This window comes from Pantherophis guttatus, chromosome 10 (genome assembly GCF_059756535.1).
Source record: "Pantherophis guttatus breed Tessera chromosome 10, ASM5975653v1, whole genome shotgun sequence".
Classification (NCBI taxonomy): domain Eukaryota; kingdom Metazoa; phylum Chordata; class Lepidosauria; order Squamata; family Colubridae; genus Pantherophis; species Pantherophis guttatus.
This window is the reverse complement of record NC_142072.1, coordinates 2,572,247-2,585,923: the sequence shown is the minus strand read 5'-3', so window position 1 is coordinate 2,585,923 and position 13,677 is coordinate 2,572,247. Positions and strand designations below refer to the sequence as shown.

Genomic DNA, 13,677 nt, shown 5'->3' with positions numbered 1-13,677 from the left:
TCCGTTCCTCCCCTTTGTTCACAGCGTGCTGGACCTCAATGCCTTTGAGAGGCAAAACAAGGCTGAAGGACTTGGGATGGTAACAGAAGAAGGAACAAGTAAGTCCTTCTGTCCCGGTTGAGGTGCTCCAGCAAATCCACCAAGAACGAAGCTCATTCCTGCTTGTCTCAGTTCTTCTGCCTCCCGAGGCAGGCGGGAGGCAGCACCCTACCCTACCCCCTCCTTCCGTCACTCCCCCAAGGTTGAGTCTGGCCACTGGATTTTTTGGGGAGGGCCCCAATGGCCCAAAAAATTCAGCAGGGGAGGCCAGGATGCTTTGCATGTGGGACATCATCTCCCAGTTGTTGTTTGCTGGAAAATGTCTTCCCAGGCATTTCTCCAGGTGGGTTGTGGAGCAGGCTCAGCGTTGTTTTGAAGATGGGGGCAGAGTTTGCATCTCCGAGGAGGGATGCAAAAGAGGTGGGTTTTTTTTTCCCAAGATGGACACTGTCTTCTTTCCCGAGCCTGCCCAGTGTTCATCCTTTTCCTTCAAACCTGTCCCAGTCCTCTGCATATCCTTTTTGTGTTCACTGCTTCCTTCTCGTAAGACGCGAATTAATTGAGATTTCTAAAACCAATAATGGATTTCCCCTCCTCCATCCTCCCCATCCACCTTCCTCCTCCCCCCCCCCCAGGTTCTCTGGTCTCATCCGTTCTCTGTTCCACGTTAAATGGCATTTTAATCTTATTTTGATTTTATTTTTGCTCCCTCTCTCTGGTTTATAATGGTCTCCTTTTCCTTCCGGCACCCACCTCCTCTCTCCTCCTCCCTCCTTCTCTCCCTTCCCCTCCCCTCTCCTGGTGTCACCGCTGCCCCTCCCTCAGTCATCAGTCGTGAAAATGGTAAATAATCTCTTTTGCTTTTATGTGAAATTTGCGTTTTTTTTTCAGTTTCTCGGCTTCTTTTCTTTTTTCTTTTAATTTTAATTGCCCTTTCTAACCTGAGAGATTGGATGCTAAAAAAAACACCCAACTGATCGGAATCCCCTCCTTCCATTTCCTCTCAACCCTGGTTTAGAATCTAGAATCTTAGAACCCCGGAGGAATTCATCATGGGTTTCTTAACATCCTGGGGGCTGCAAATGTAGGGACTTCAGGAGGTCCTGCATTTTGGACCTATTAGACGACGGGCAAGATGAATGTCGCAACAGGGATCCTTAGAAAGAACTTGGATGATGTTTGCTCAAGTGTATATTGGGAATGGTTGGGTCGCCTTGAGCCACATGTCCTTAAGAGTCTGGAAGTTCTAGACCAGAGATCTCCAACCTTGGCAACTTTAAGCCTGGCGGACTGCAACTCCCAGCTTTTCTGGCTGGGGAATTCTGGGAGTTGAAGTCCGCCAGGCTTAAAGTTGCCAAGGATGGAGACCCCTGTTCTAGACAGCTCCACCTCTACAGTCTTCAGACCAGACTTGATATTGGTGATCAAATCCCCGAATTACCTCAACTGAGAATATGGCTTTTGCCTGGAATCTCAAGCGAAGCAGACAGGCGTTTATAATCTGTGATCCAGTTAAGGATGATGGTAGATAGATCAATCCATGGTGGAACCATCTGTGCTTATCAGTTGGAGGTGGGTTGACCAGCTAGGTTGATCTGTTCTTTAGAAACTGGGCCATGTTTTATGGACAGGATGGCTAGTTGTCTTATTCAAGGCCCAAGAAATGAGCAGTTCTGGATAGTTAACTTGGAAGACCAGTAGCCAAGATAGGTTTCAAGCCTAGCTTGGAGAAACACCTGAAGTCTGGTGGTTTCCTGCAGTAGAGACTCCACCGAAGTCCAGAGTTCACGATGAGGTAGCTTCCCCTCCATGGAAGACGGTTGGGTTCTTCTCAACTTTGGGTGAAGGCATCATGATCAGCCAGAACCTGGCTGAATAAACACGCAACCCATTACACCTGTGTCAGCTTTGGAGAGGGTTCTGATCAGTCTTCAGAGGGGGCAGGAAAGTGTCCTGAACTCTATTTGGTGCATGTCCTTTAGTTGATGAATTTTTCCCCAGTGCCACATTCTACCTTTCTCCCCAAAATTCAGATTGGCTTTCTGCACAGTGTCTTCTTGTAAGTGATGCCCCTGACTTTTGGTGCAGACCTCAATTCTTCACCCACCCACCTCTCCTTTTCTTCTTCGTCCCGTTTTCAGAAGTCTTCGGTGTGTAGCACACTTTTTGTCACCTCCGTGCCTGCACCCTCCCGCCATTTTGTTCACAGCAGTGTTGTCCCAGCTTAGACTGCAGACCAAGGAGGGTGCAAGTTGCATAACTGTGCGGCTGTATTGGTGGCATAAGTGCTTTGTAACAGTGCAGCGTCATTGTAACAACTAGCTGTTTGAATGCTATGTCTTCCATATCCATGTAGATACCTTCTGATGTTTTGTGTTTTGAAAAGGTGTGTGTGTGTCTGTGTATTTGCGAGATAGGTACCGGTGGATTAAGCAGGTAGAAAAGTTGCAGAGTAAAAGTGTAGTATATTTACTACGCTTTCTTGGGCCTCCGTCTCATAGGTAAACTTTGCCCTTCTCTTAAGAAATGTTGTGTAAATACAGGTAGCCCTTGCCTTTCGTGACTGAATTTACAACAGCTTTGAAAAAAAAATGAATTATCAACAGTCCGTGATAACGGTCAACAACCGTCACAGAATCCTAGCAGTCATGTGATCAATATTTGGACACTTGGAGTAACCTTATAGTAAATCTGTAGAAATTGAGATAACGGACATTTTTGGCATCTGAAATTGCAACTGTGTTCTTATTAAATTCCTGGTTAATGCAGGAAAGTCACCACTATCCAGTATTATCCTTGCAAGTGGTCTTCTAATATTATATTACCCATGTTTCCCCGAAAATATGATCCTGTCATATATTTTTTTGAACCCCGAAATAAGCGCTTGGCCTTAGAGCATGGATTGGGTTCCTCTTGCCATCTTACCTGATTTCCAGCTTTTTCTCCCTAACCCTAATCGGAGGAAATGGCGGGAACTGGCTGCGCATGTGGTTAAATATTTTCGGGGAGGGCTCATTTTAGCACATGCGCTCAAAAGCCTGATTGGGCTTATTATCAGGGGATGTCTTATTTTTGGGGAAACAGGTAGCATATTTTTAAGAAGCTTCATAATAGTGCTTGTTCTAGTATTTGATATAATCTTTCTCTCTCTCGCTCTCTCTACTAAATGTTCTTCTGCTATAGTAACCTTATAGCCACCACATTATGGTCTTCCTTGTAGTAACTCACCTTAGCATGAGAGCCGTATCCATACATCACGTTGACTCCTTGTCCTCGTAAACCTCCTGTGTTTTGTGCTTTTAGACAGGAATGTGCAGTGTTTTCAGGTAGGACCAAGAAAAATAATAATGAGGTCTGGATAAAAAGAATTTATTCCGTTCCAATTTAATTCAATTTAAATTAATGCAGTGCATTGATAGTTGCACACCGAGTATTTTAGGGTGTTCTCTTTTTGTTAAAAATTACAGTTAAGAGGCCAGTTTTGGAAGAGCCACATCCTGGGGTCTCCAGACTTGAGTATTTGTGTCCTTGAGGTTGCACCCCCCTGCTGTCCTGTCTTTGTAAAACGTTGCAACCGTATTGTCCTGCTTAGCTCCTCTACTTTCCCAGATTTTATTCGATTGGGTTTTTGAATGGCCTGGGGTTTTTTTTTCTGGTTCAAACTGCCTTCAGATAAAGTCATTCTTAACACAAATGTCCCTCTATCTTCCTCCCCTTGAGCCCAGCTTCCATCTACACCTGTACAGGTGGTCCTCGACTTACAACCATTCGTTTAGCGATCGATCACGGAACTGAAAAAAAGTGACTTGTGACCGTTTTCCACACTTAACGACCGTGACAACATCCCTCACGGTCCACGTGACCAAATTCAGACGCTTGGCAACCGGTTCGTACTGATGACGGTCACAGCGTCCCTGAGGTCACGTGACACCCCACCACCCCCTTTGGCGACCTTCGGACAAGCCAAGTTCAATGGGGAAGCCAGAGTGAGTTCACAACTGCATTAGTGTTTAGCAACTGCAGTGGTTCAGCTGCGACAAGTGAAGTTGTAAAACCTTGCTTAACAAAACTGTCCGGCTTAAGGAGAGAAATTTTGGGCTCCGTCATGGTTGTACGTCGAGGACTATCTGTCCCCAGTTTTGAAGGGAAGATGGCGGTTCTCATGGAGGCGGGGGAGGATGACCTGCGTTCATCCTGGAAGCAGAGAACGCAACTTCACCAACAGTGGAAAAAGGGGTCGGTCATTGATGCCAGTTGGGACATATGAATCCCGCAGAAGGAAGAAAATCGCCTTCATGTGACTGGGGAGGGTGGGCAGGCTGCCAGTCCTTTCCCTCCTCACGCCAAAGTTGGATTCATATCTTCATTAATGACTAAGGCCACAGAACGGATGATGGACCACCTTCTACCACTAATTCTATTAACCGTCAAGGGACAGGGCTGGTTCCTGGATATCTTAATTCTTGCTTCCTTCCTGGTCCATATTGGTCTCTCTATCCCCTTCCACCGCTGTCTTGTTGTGCTGGATTTTCATTGCTTGCGTTTTCTTCGTCCCACACCAACCCCTCCCTTCCCATGTTGTGCGTCACACTCCGATCCCGTTTCCCATTAGCCGCGAAAAGGGCCGTTTCCCCAGAATGATGCGGCAAAGACCGTCCTCGGCCAACAAATATCATGGCCAGCGAGCAGAAGCACGTCAACCGTGGTTAATCCAAACTCTACGTGGTTCTCCCACCCTCCTCTCTGCTCTCCCACCATAACGCCTCTCGTTCCTCCCCTCCCGAGGTTGAAATTCCATCAGGAGCAATGGAAACATTCAGCCAATCTGTTGACATTGAGCTGTGGCTGAGATGTCACAGATGTCGGTTTCTTTCAGTAAAATTTTGTGCACCTTCCTGCCTTCCTACATGATGGAGTCAAGCCATCCACTAACCAGCTGCATGAGAACCCCGATTCTATTACACGCCCCCCCCCCAAGTCAACCACTGCAGCTCTCACTTTGGCTCGGTTCCCCGAGACCCAGTCCTCTTTTCTGATTTTATTTTTTTTTAATTTGATTTATATGCCGCCCTTCTCTGGAGACTCAGGGCGGCTTACAATGCGCTAAGCAATATTAAGTTTTAAGAAGAATTAAGTCTTCTTTTGCTCTGCAAATAATCATTCGAGATTGACGGCTACCAAATCTGGGCTTAGAACCCCTCAGCTTCAGTGCCCGTTAGAGGCCGGTTGTTGTGACCCAGCTCCCCAAACACAACAAACCCTCTGAAGTTCAATCAATGATTCCTTTATTAGGACTGCCAGCAGCCGTGGCAAAAAGTTTCTCTCTCACCACAGGCTAACAAATCCGTCCGGCAGGGAGATGAATAGTTGTCTGCCATATCTATTCATCTCTGCCCCCTGCCTTTTATCCCCGGAGTAGGGTGGGGCTTCCCTAGCAGCAGTAGCTCTTCTGTCCCAAGGACCGGCCCATAGATTTCCACTGCTCTCCTCTCCTCTGCCTTCTGCGCATCAGGCACTGGACCCAGCTGTTCCTCCTCCTCCTCATCAGTCTAGGGGCTGTTGACTCTCCATCTGAGGGCTGATGGACGGCCCAGGCTCTGCCTCTGTCTCTATCGCTGAGAGCTCCATTCCCTCTTCCCCTTGGAGCTCTCAAGTTGCCTTGATGCTGACCCTGACTCCCACGCACTGTTGTGTGTATATTAAGTTATCAAAACCCTCACAAATTGGAGCTTTTGAACTAATCCTTCATTGATTTGCTCTTCAACTGTTCTCTTCTGCAGCTTTTCTAAGACAGGGTCCTTGGTGCTCTCTGAGCTTGGTGGTTTTCTTACTGACGTTTCAAGACCCAAATTAGGTAACATCATCAGTGCTGGTAGTCTACTGCTACTACTACTACTAGCACTGATGATGTTACTTAGTTTGGGTCATGAAACGTCTTCAAGAAAACCACCAAGCTCAGAGAGCACCAAGGACCCCTCGGTTCAGCCCTGAGCTACAAATATTCTCCTTTATTGGTATTTTTCAAAGACTAGCACTGTCAGGGAATTTGCACAGCAGGTGTCCAAATGGAGTCAGAGACGCTGACACGAACTTGTAGTTTTATACAAATAAATGTATTTTACAACTATGCATACAGCAAACTAGATAGCCAGGCAAAACGGGAGAATCGTGAGGTAAATCACAGAGCAAACAGGGACCACAGAAGAAAAAGGCGGGGAAAAAGGGAAACTCCCCTCCACACTCACAGCAACCAATCACAACGCAGATTGCCTCACGCAGCAGCCAGCACAACCAATCAGCTATAACTTTTGTTCTGGCTCACTACACAACCCCACTGCTCCAGCTGCTAAGTTTAAATACCTGCTGCTGCTACTACTACTACTACTACTACTAGCACTGATGATGTTCCCTAGTTGGGTCATGAAACGTCCGCAAAAAAACCACCAAGCTCAGAGGGCACCAAGGACCCCTCATTTCAACCCTGAGTTACAAATATTCTCTTTTATCAGTGCTTTACAAAGGGTAGCACAGACTTTGAATTGCAAATCAAGGACCCTCAACACCTTTCATCTTAGCATTGATTTGGCAAAGTCTTTAAGAGCATCTAAAATTCAGCTAGTTTTTATTGGTGGGGGGGGTTACTGTTTGCAACGGGCAACTGTGGTCTCCAAGGCCTTATTTTTTTTTAATTTTGCAGTCTCCCGTGGAATTTAGCCTCAATGAGTCCTGCAGAGTTGCATCTTCAGCCAGCGTGCAGCCGTGTTTTTGCCGTGTGGGTTGCCTTGCCCAGACTAGCTTGCGCCCGGCGTTGAAGAAGTCCCAGTTTCTATTAACTGCATTGCTCCCTGCCCATCCTTGGCTCATCCCCGTTCCTGCTCTCCGCTCCTCCTTGCTATGTTGCTCCTGCTAATGTTAGCCAGTTCTGTCTTTTCCCTCCACCCCTTTCCTGCTCTAGGAGAGAAGGTGATGTCCGATGACCTGTTCACCCAGGACCTCTTTCGGTTCCTGCAACTTCTTTGTGAAGGACACAACAATGGTAAGTGGAACTTGTCGAACCCAAGAGAAGAAAGGGGTTTGCCCAAAAGAGAGAGCCGGAAAGAAGCGAGACAGAAATAGGAACCACTGAATAAACATATAAACAAACAGACAGCGTTCCCCTCATGTTCACACATTCCCAGTTCTGTTGAGCATCCTTAGGTGAGGTGATGCTGATCAGTGACATTATTTTTATATGATGCCTCATTGGCGATGCTGTCACTCCCAACACAAATGTGACTGTTATTTGTTAACAGTGTAGACCCAGGTTATTTGTTTTGGTGAACCCAGGAAGTGGGCTGGGGTTGAATTCTCACCCACTGCTTTCCCTTGCAGATTTCCAGAATTATCTGCGGACCCAGACTGGCAACACTACTACCATCAACATCATCATCTGCACTGTTGACTACCTTCTACGACTTCAGGTGAGAGCCAAGACCTCCCGGCCAAAGGTAACCAAGGGAACAAGCATGGCTTCTGTTCATTTAATGAAAAGAAGGACTGTAGGAGTGACATGATAGCGGTCTTCCAATATCTGAATGGCTGCCATGAAGAAGAGGGGGTCAAGCTATTCTCCAAAGCACCTGAGGGCACGACAAGAAGCAATGGGTGGAAACTAATCAAGGAGAGAAGCAACCTAGAACTAAGGAGAAATTTCCTGAAAGTGAGAACAATTAATCAGTGGAACAACTTGCCTCCAGAGGTTGTGGGTGCTCCAACATGGAAAGTTTTAAAGAAGAGATTGAGCAGCCATTTGTCTGAAATGGTGGAGGATTTCTTGCCCGAGCAGGGGGTTGGACTAGAAGACCTCCAAGTTCTCTTCCTAACTCTGTTATTCTGTAAACTCAGGAATAACTCTGCTGCATCCACAACAATAATGAAGATAATACTTCACAGGATGTTCTCTTCCTTCTCTTATGTTCCCTTCTTCCTCTTCCAAATATCCAGGAGTCCATCAGTGATTTTTACTGGTATTATTCAGGCAAGGACGTGATCGACGATCAGGGCAAACGCAACTTCTCCAAAGCGATAGCCGTAGCCAAGCAGGTCTTCAACAGCCTCACCGAATACATCCAGGTACGTCTTTGGAGATGGGGAAGTTCCACAATGAGAGAACCTTCTCCTGAGGTTCTTTTAATATCCCCCCAGAAGACCTGAACCTACAATAACGAAACAACGAGTTAATGCTCAGTTTATGTGTCTCAACCTTGCGAGATCAGCTCAGGAGCAAACCTTCGTCATGTAGAGTTGGTCTCCGAATGCCCTTGGCAGACTTATCTTGGTCTTTCTGCATGAGGTTAATATGAAATGTGCCACACTATGGATTATTATCAACTTTTATTCATTAAACATGAAACTCAGTCAGCTGAACATTTAAAAATATATCACAAGTATTATTGACTGGCACTGATGGTTGATACGGGTTGCTGCCAGCATCCTAGGTATCGACCAAGTATCTTCTTAAAATGTATGATGTTCCGAGTAGCACAGGTTTTTTTGCAGTTCCGCTGGTGTTATTGCAGGAATTATTATTATTATTCTTTTATTCATTAAACATGAAACTCAGTCAAGTGAACATTTAAAAATGAATTACAAATATTATAATTATTATTATTTACTTTATTCATTAAACATGAAACTCAATCAGCTGGACATTCAAAAATGCATCACAAATACCATTGACTGGTGCTAATGGTTGATACGGGTTGCTGCCAGCGTCCTAGGTATCAACCAAGTATTTATTTTATTTTATTTATTTATTTATTTTATTCACATTTATATACCGCCCCTCTCCCGAAGGACTCAGGACGGCTCACAACAATGAAATGAAATAGAAAAATAATTCAATTAAAAACCCAACAATTAAAACTGAAGTACCTTCTTAAGATGTACGATGTTCCAAGTAGCACAGTTTTTTTGCAGTTCCGCTGGTGTTATTGCTGGAAGCTGCAATTTCTTGATATGTTTTGTAAAATTCTTGCCCCGATGACAATGGGGTATCACTGTTAAATGTTTCATCCATAGCTGTGTAGTTTCGATGGCCAGGTTGCGATATTTCGTGATTTTTTTTCCCAGTTCTTTTTCTTCGACTCTGGCGTCTCCTGGTACAGCGATGTCAGTAAATTGTACGCTTCGGCCCTTGACAACTGTGATATCTGGCGTGTTATGTTCCAAATGACGATCCGTCTGTATTCAAAAGTCCCACAAGATCAATTATTATTATTATTATTATTATTATTATTATTATTATTATTATTAATCATCATCATCGCACAGTCAGCCAGATATTCAGACTGGGTTTGACATTTTTGTCTACCTATCGAGTCCTTACCTGGGATAGGCAAATCTGGATGTTTGACAGTGTTACAGATTGTTGTTGTTGTTGTTTTTATTATTATTATTATTATGTCTTCTCAGGGGCCTTGCACTGGGAACCAGCAGAGTTTAGCACACAGCAGACTGTGGGACGCAGTCATCGGTTTCCTCCATGTCTTTGCTCACATGATGATGAAACTGGCTCAGGTAAAGAGAAAATTAATAGAGGGAGAAAATAGAAGGGTTGCTTGGTTTGAGCTCTAGAAGAGACCACCCTGCCTAAGGAAGGAATACCGAGAAATCAAATCCTTTAAATCCAAAAGCAGATTTTCCCACTTGCAACCAATGTAGCTTTTCACTCCAAACCTGTAGCTCTGATCTCCGGTTGTTGACTCATTATCTAGCAAGAAAAGAAAGAAAACATTGATATTTGTCCGGTCATTCGGGATAGCAGTCAACTCCCAGGTTTTAGAGCTGAAGTCCAACCATTGTTAACAGCCCCTGCCCTTCTGCAGCCTGAAACTAGTGTCCAGGGGTCCCTGGTGCTCTCTGAGTTTGGTGATTTTCTTGCAGACGTTTCATTACCCAAGTAGGTAACATCATCAGTGCTGGTAAGGAATGGGATTTGCAGTTTGTAGCCTAATGTCTTGCCCTGTCAGTGTTGATTGGAATGGTCTCGGGGGCTTTTTGGTTGACCAAAACCCTCCCCACCCAGCAATCAGCACCCAGAGGAGCATCGCTGAACTCCAGGATTAACATCAGACCAATATTCAAGACGTAAACAAGACCCCAATGAAGGAACTGACAAACAACCTAACTGTTCTGCCCCAGCTACGGACCCCAAAGAACGCAGCACACACAAAGTCTGTACAACCTTAGTTTACTAAATTAAATCAGTCTTTTTTTCAAACAAAGGCTGTTAATTAACTTTCTTAACAGCCTACAAGAATCCAAAGAATAAATAATCGTAATCTTACTATGGTTGGCAGAAAGCCCAGAAGCAATTTGCAGAGAACTAAGATCAGGACACGAAGGAGAGTGAACGAAGTTGTTCCCTGCAAATTGCTTCTGTCGGCGTTCTTCCTTAAATAGGCTAAGGGAGTGGCCAATTAGCCCCAAGCCTTACTCTCGAGGAGACCTCCTCCTGAGGAGCCACTCCTGCCTTTTGGCAGCTCTGCGCGCCCGTGCATCGAGAAGAGGCTCCTCCTCTTCATCCTCTTCACTTAAGAGAGCTTCTGGAGGTTCTGAAGGCCCTGGCTGAATCCCCGCCTCTGGCACCACATCTTCTCCAGCCTCCTCACTGTCTGACTCGAGTGGCAGCTGCACAGGCTGCTGGCACAGCACCACACCAGCCTCCTCGCTGTTGGAATCAGCTACCAGCTGCGCAGGCTGCGCATGGGCCACAACGCTAACAGGAAACAGCCAACCAAAGAGCCTCCAAGGCTATTATTCCCACCCAACACTGACAGAGCAAGCCACTAGTATATAAAAATAAGAGCAAACCCACGCCTTTCCGGCACTGATGACGTTCCCTAGTTGGGTAATGAAACGTCTGCAAGAAAACAACTAAGCTCAGAGAACTCCAAGGACCCCTCATTTTAATCCTGAGCTACAAATATCCTCCTTGATTGGTACTGTAGTGGTGTGCAAAACGTTTCAAATTAAAGTCTTTTGAGCTTGAAATGAGACGTTTAGAGGACAGGCTGACCATACTACTAGGTGCCAAAATCTAGCATAATACGAAAAAAACAAAACAAAAAATCTCTTAGAAACCCTTCTGAATAATATTTTTTTTCCAATGTGTAACAGACGATCCAACCCCCAGCACTCCGAAATGGCGTAAGAACCTTCTCTGTAGTCTGCGTCCCTCCATCCTTACCCCTTTGGCTGATCCTCCCAGTTCCCATGCTTCCCTTCCATCCCCCCCTCCCCCCCGCTTCCCTTTGCTCTCTCTTTCCTTTCACCGGGCCAGACCAATAAATCGATTGATGAAGCTTATATGGTGTCCTTCTAGGCGCCTTAATAATCATTTGATAAAAATGGCAGGTGTAAAACCTATCAATAGAGATATTCCGTTTAACATTCAGTTTAAATTACTTTTTTTTTTTTTAATTTGATTTATATGCCGCCCTTCTCCGGAGACTCAGGGCGGCTTACAATGCGTTAAGCAATAGCCTTCATCCTTTTGTATATTTTTACAAAGTCAGCTTATTGCCCCCACAATCTGGGTCCTCATTTTACCTACCTTTGAAAGGATGGAAGGCTGAGTCAACCTTGAGCCTGGTGGGATTCAAACTTACAGTAATTGCAGACAGCTGGAGTTAAATTACAATGCATTAGTCTGCTGAGCTATCCAGGCTCCTCCTCCTCCTCCTCCAACATTGACTAAGTTGGCGAGGAAGGGAGCCCAGTGCCTATGGGGTGGAAGTGGGGTGTTATCTTATCCATTAGCCACTTCCAGAATGCCACTTCCCCCACACCCCATAGGGACCCCAGGCCAGCTGGCAGAGCTTACTGCCCCCCCTCCCCAAAAGGCCATTCTGCCCTCGTGGCCAATCCTGTTGACCAGGTCTAGATTTTAAATTGTCCTAAATCACCATAGAAAGAGAAAAGAAGGACTATGGGTGATGGCAGCAGTCTTCCAGTATTTGAGGGGCTGCCCCAAAGAAGAGGGGGTCAATTTATTTTCCAAAGCACCAGAAGGCAGGATAAGAAACAATGGATGGAAACGAATCAAGGAGAGAAGCAACCTGGAATTAAAGAGAAACTTCCTAACAGTGAGGACAATTAACCAGTGGAACAGCTTGCCACTAGAAGTTGTAGGTGCTTCATCACTGGAGGTTTTTAAGTAGAGACTGGACAGCCACGTGTCTGAAATGGTATAGGGCAGGGGTGGGCAAATGTGGCTCTTTTACAACCTGTGGACTTCAGCTCACAGAATTCCTGAGACAGCTGTCTCAGGAATTCTGGGAATTGAAGTCCACAGGTTGTAAAAGAGCCACATTTGCCCACCCCTGGTATAGGGTGTCCTGCTTGAACAACGGGGGGTTAGACCTCCAATGTCCCTTCCAGCTCTATTCTGATTAACAGTTTGCATGAACAGACGGTGGCAGCCAGATTGTAGTTTACGGGAAACTAAATTAATCCTTTAGCCCAGGAGCTCCAAAGCTGAATTTTGCAGCCTGTAGAATCTGATGAGCTTCTGCATCATTTTCATCTTCGGTAGGTATTTGGTTTTTCTAGTTCAAGGTTTCGTAGTTACCGGCTAGGTTGGGCCTCCGCAGTCAGCCCAAAGCATAGCTCAACCCATTTTGGTGGCCACTCATTTGTGGCTCTTCCTTTTCTGCTTTTGTCGATAAATGCAAAGGTTGCCAAGTCTTGAAAAACGCTGATGTGTATGAATAAAGTGTGGGCTGATTTCCCCAGAACGTAAACGTGATTGATACTAAGCTGGTAAACTTGTTAGTAAATCCCAGATCTGTCAGCTGAATTGTTATATTGAAAAGGAGATGTCCTATAGCTGTGTCTGTATGGTTACTCGGAGTCAGGGTCAGCCAAGGCAGCCTTGACTTCTCATCCCACCCCTCTTAAAATCTTAACAGTGGGGTCCTTTTTGCTCTCTGAACTTGATTGTTTCCTTCCAGATATTTCAGGACCCAACTAGGTAATGTCATCAGTGATAGAAGGGAGTGGAGTTTGCTCTCTTGGTAGTTCCTTGATAGGATTAAAGGAACTTGGTAGGGGAAACTACCAACTTAGACAAGCAAACAGTGAACAACATCCTAATCAGGGAGCCACCAGGCACACACACACACACACACACACACACACACACACACACAACATTGATAGGGCAAGCCACCTCTAGCCCTGATGATGTTCCCTCCTTGGGTCGTGAAACGTCTGCAAGAAAACCTACCAAACTCAGAAAGCAACAAGGACCTCGCAGTTCAATCCTGGCCTACAAATGTTGTCTTCCGTCGAACCGCCAGATGCCTCCTACTCCGTTACTTGAACGTGGAGGAATAGCATGTTTGATCTGGTCCATTTTGCAGTGGCTGCTTCTTGTTTCTCATCCAGCTTACCCTTTCTGCTGTGTCCTTTCCGCTTTTATCGTCTCCTCCATCTATCAGGAGGTGGTTGAAGGCTCCATGCTTGACCGTTGCTCGGGCTTGCTGGCTCATTTTCCCATCCAAGCTCATTTTTGGTAATCTTGCAGGCACTGGCGGGTGGAGCGGGAGGGATAGAGGGGGAGGCCTTGGGTGGAAGGACGGAGGAGAAGAGGAC

At 45.7% G+C, this 13,677-nt stretch overlaps 1 protein-coding gene across 10 annotated transcripts in view; it reads left to right on the top strand.

The window, feature by feature from the left end:
* RYR1 (ryanodine receptor 1) overlaps positions 1–13,677 on the top strand; it is a 135,095-nt gene that overhangs the window by 103,280 nt on the left and 18,138 nt on the right. For 4 of the 10 annotated variants that reach the window (XM_087876533.1, XM_087876532.1, XM_087876536.1 and 1 more), the window contains 5 exons: positions 25–98; positions 6,995–7,075; positions 7,411–7,499; positions 8,023–8,151; positions 9,493–9,597. In XM_087876533.1, the coding sequence (XP_087732659.1) occupies positions 25–98; positions 6,995–7,075; positions 7,411–7,499; positions 8,023–8,151; positions 9,493–9,597 (478 nt within the window). Of the gene's footprint in view, positions 1–24; positions 99–864; positions 883–6,994; positions 7,076–7,410; positions 7,500–8,022; positions 8,152–9,492; positions 9,598–11,199; positions 11,230–13,677 lie in introns of all 10 variants that reach the window. The other 6 variants (XM_087876529.1, XM_087876528.1, XM_087876534.1 and 3 more) reach the window with 2 other exon arrangements.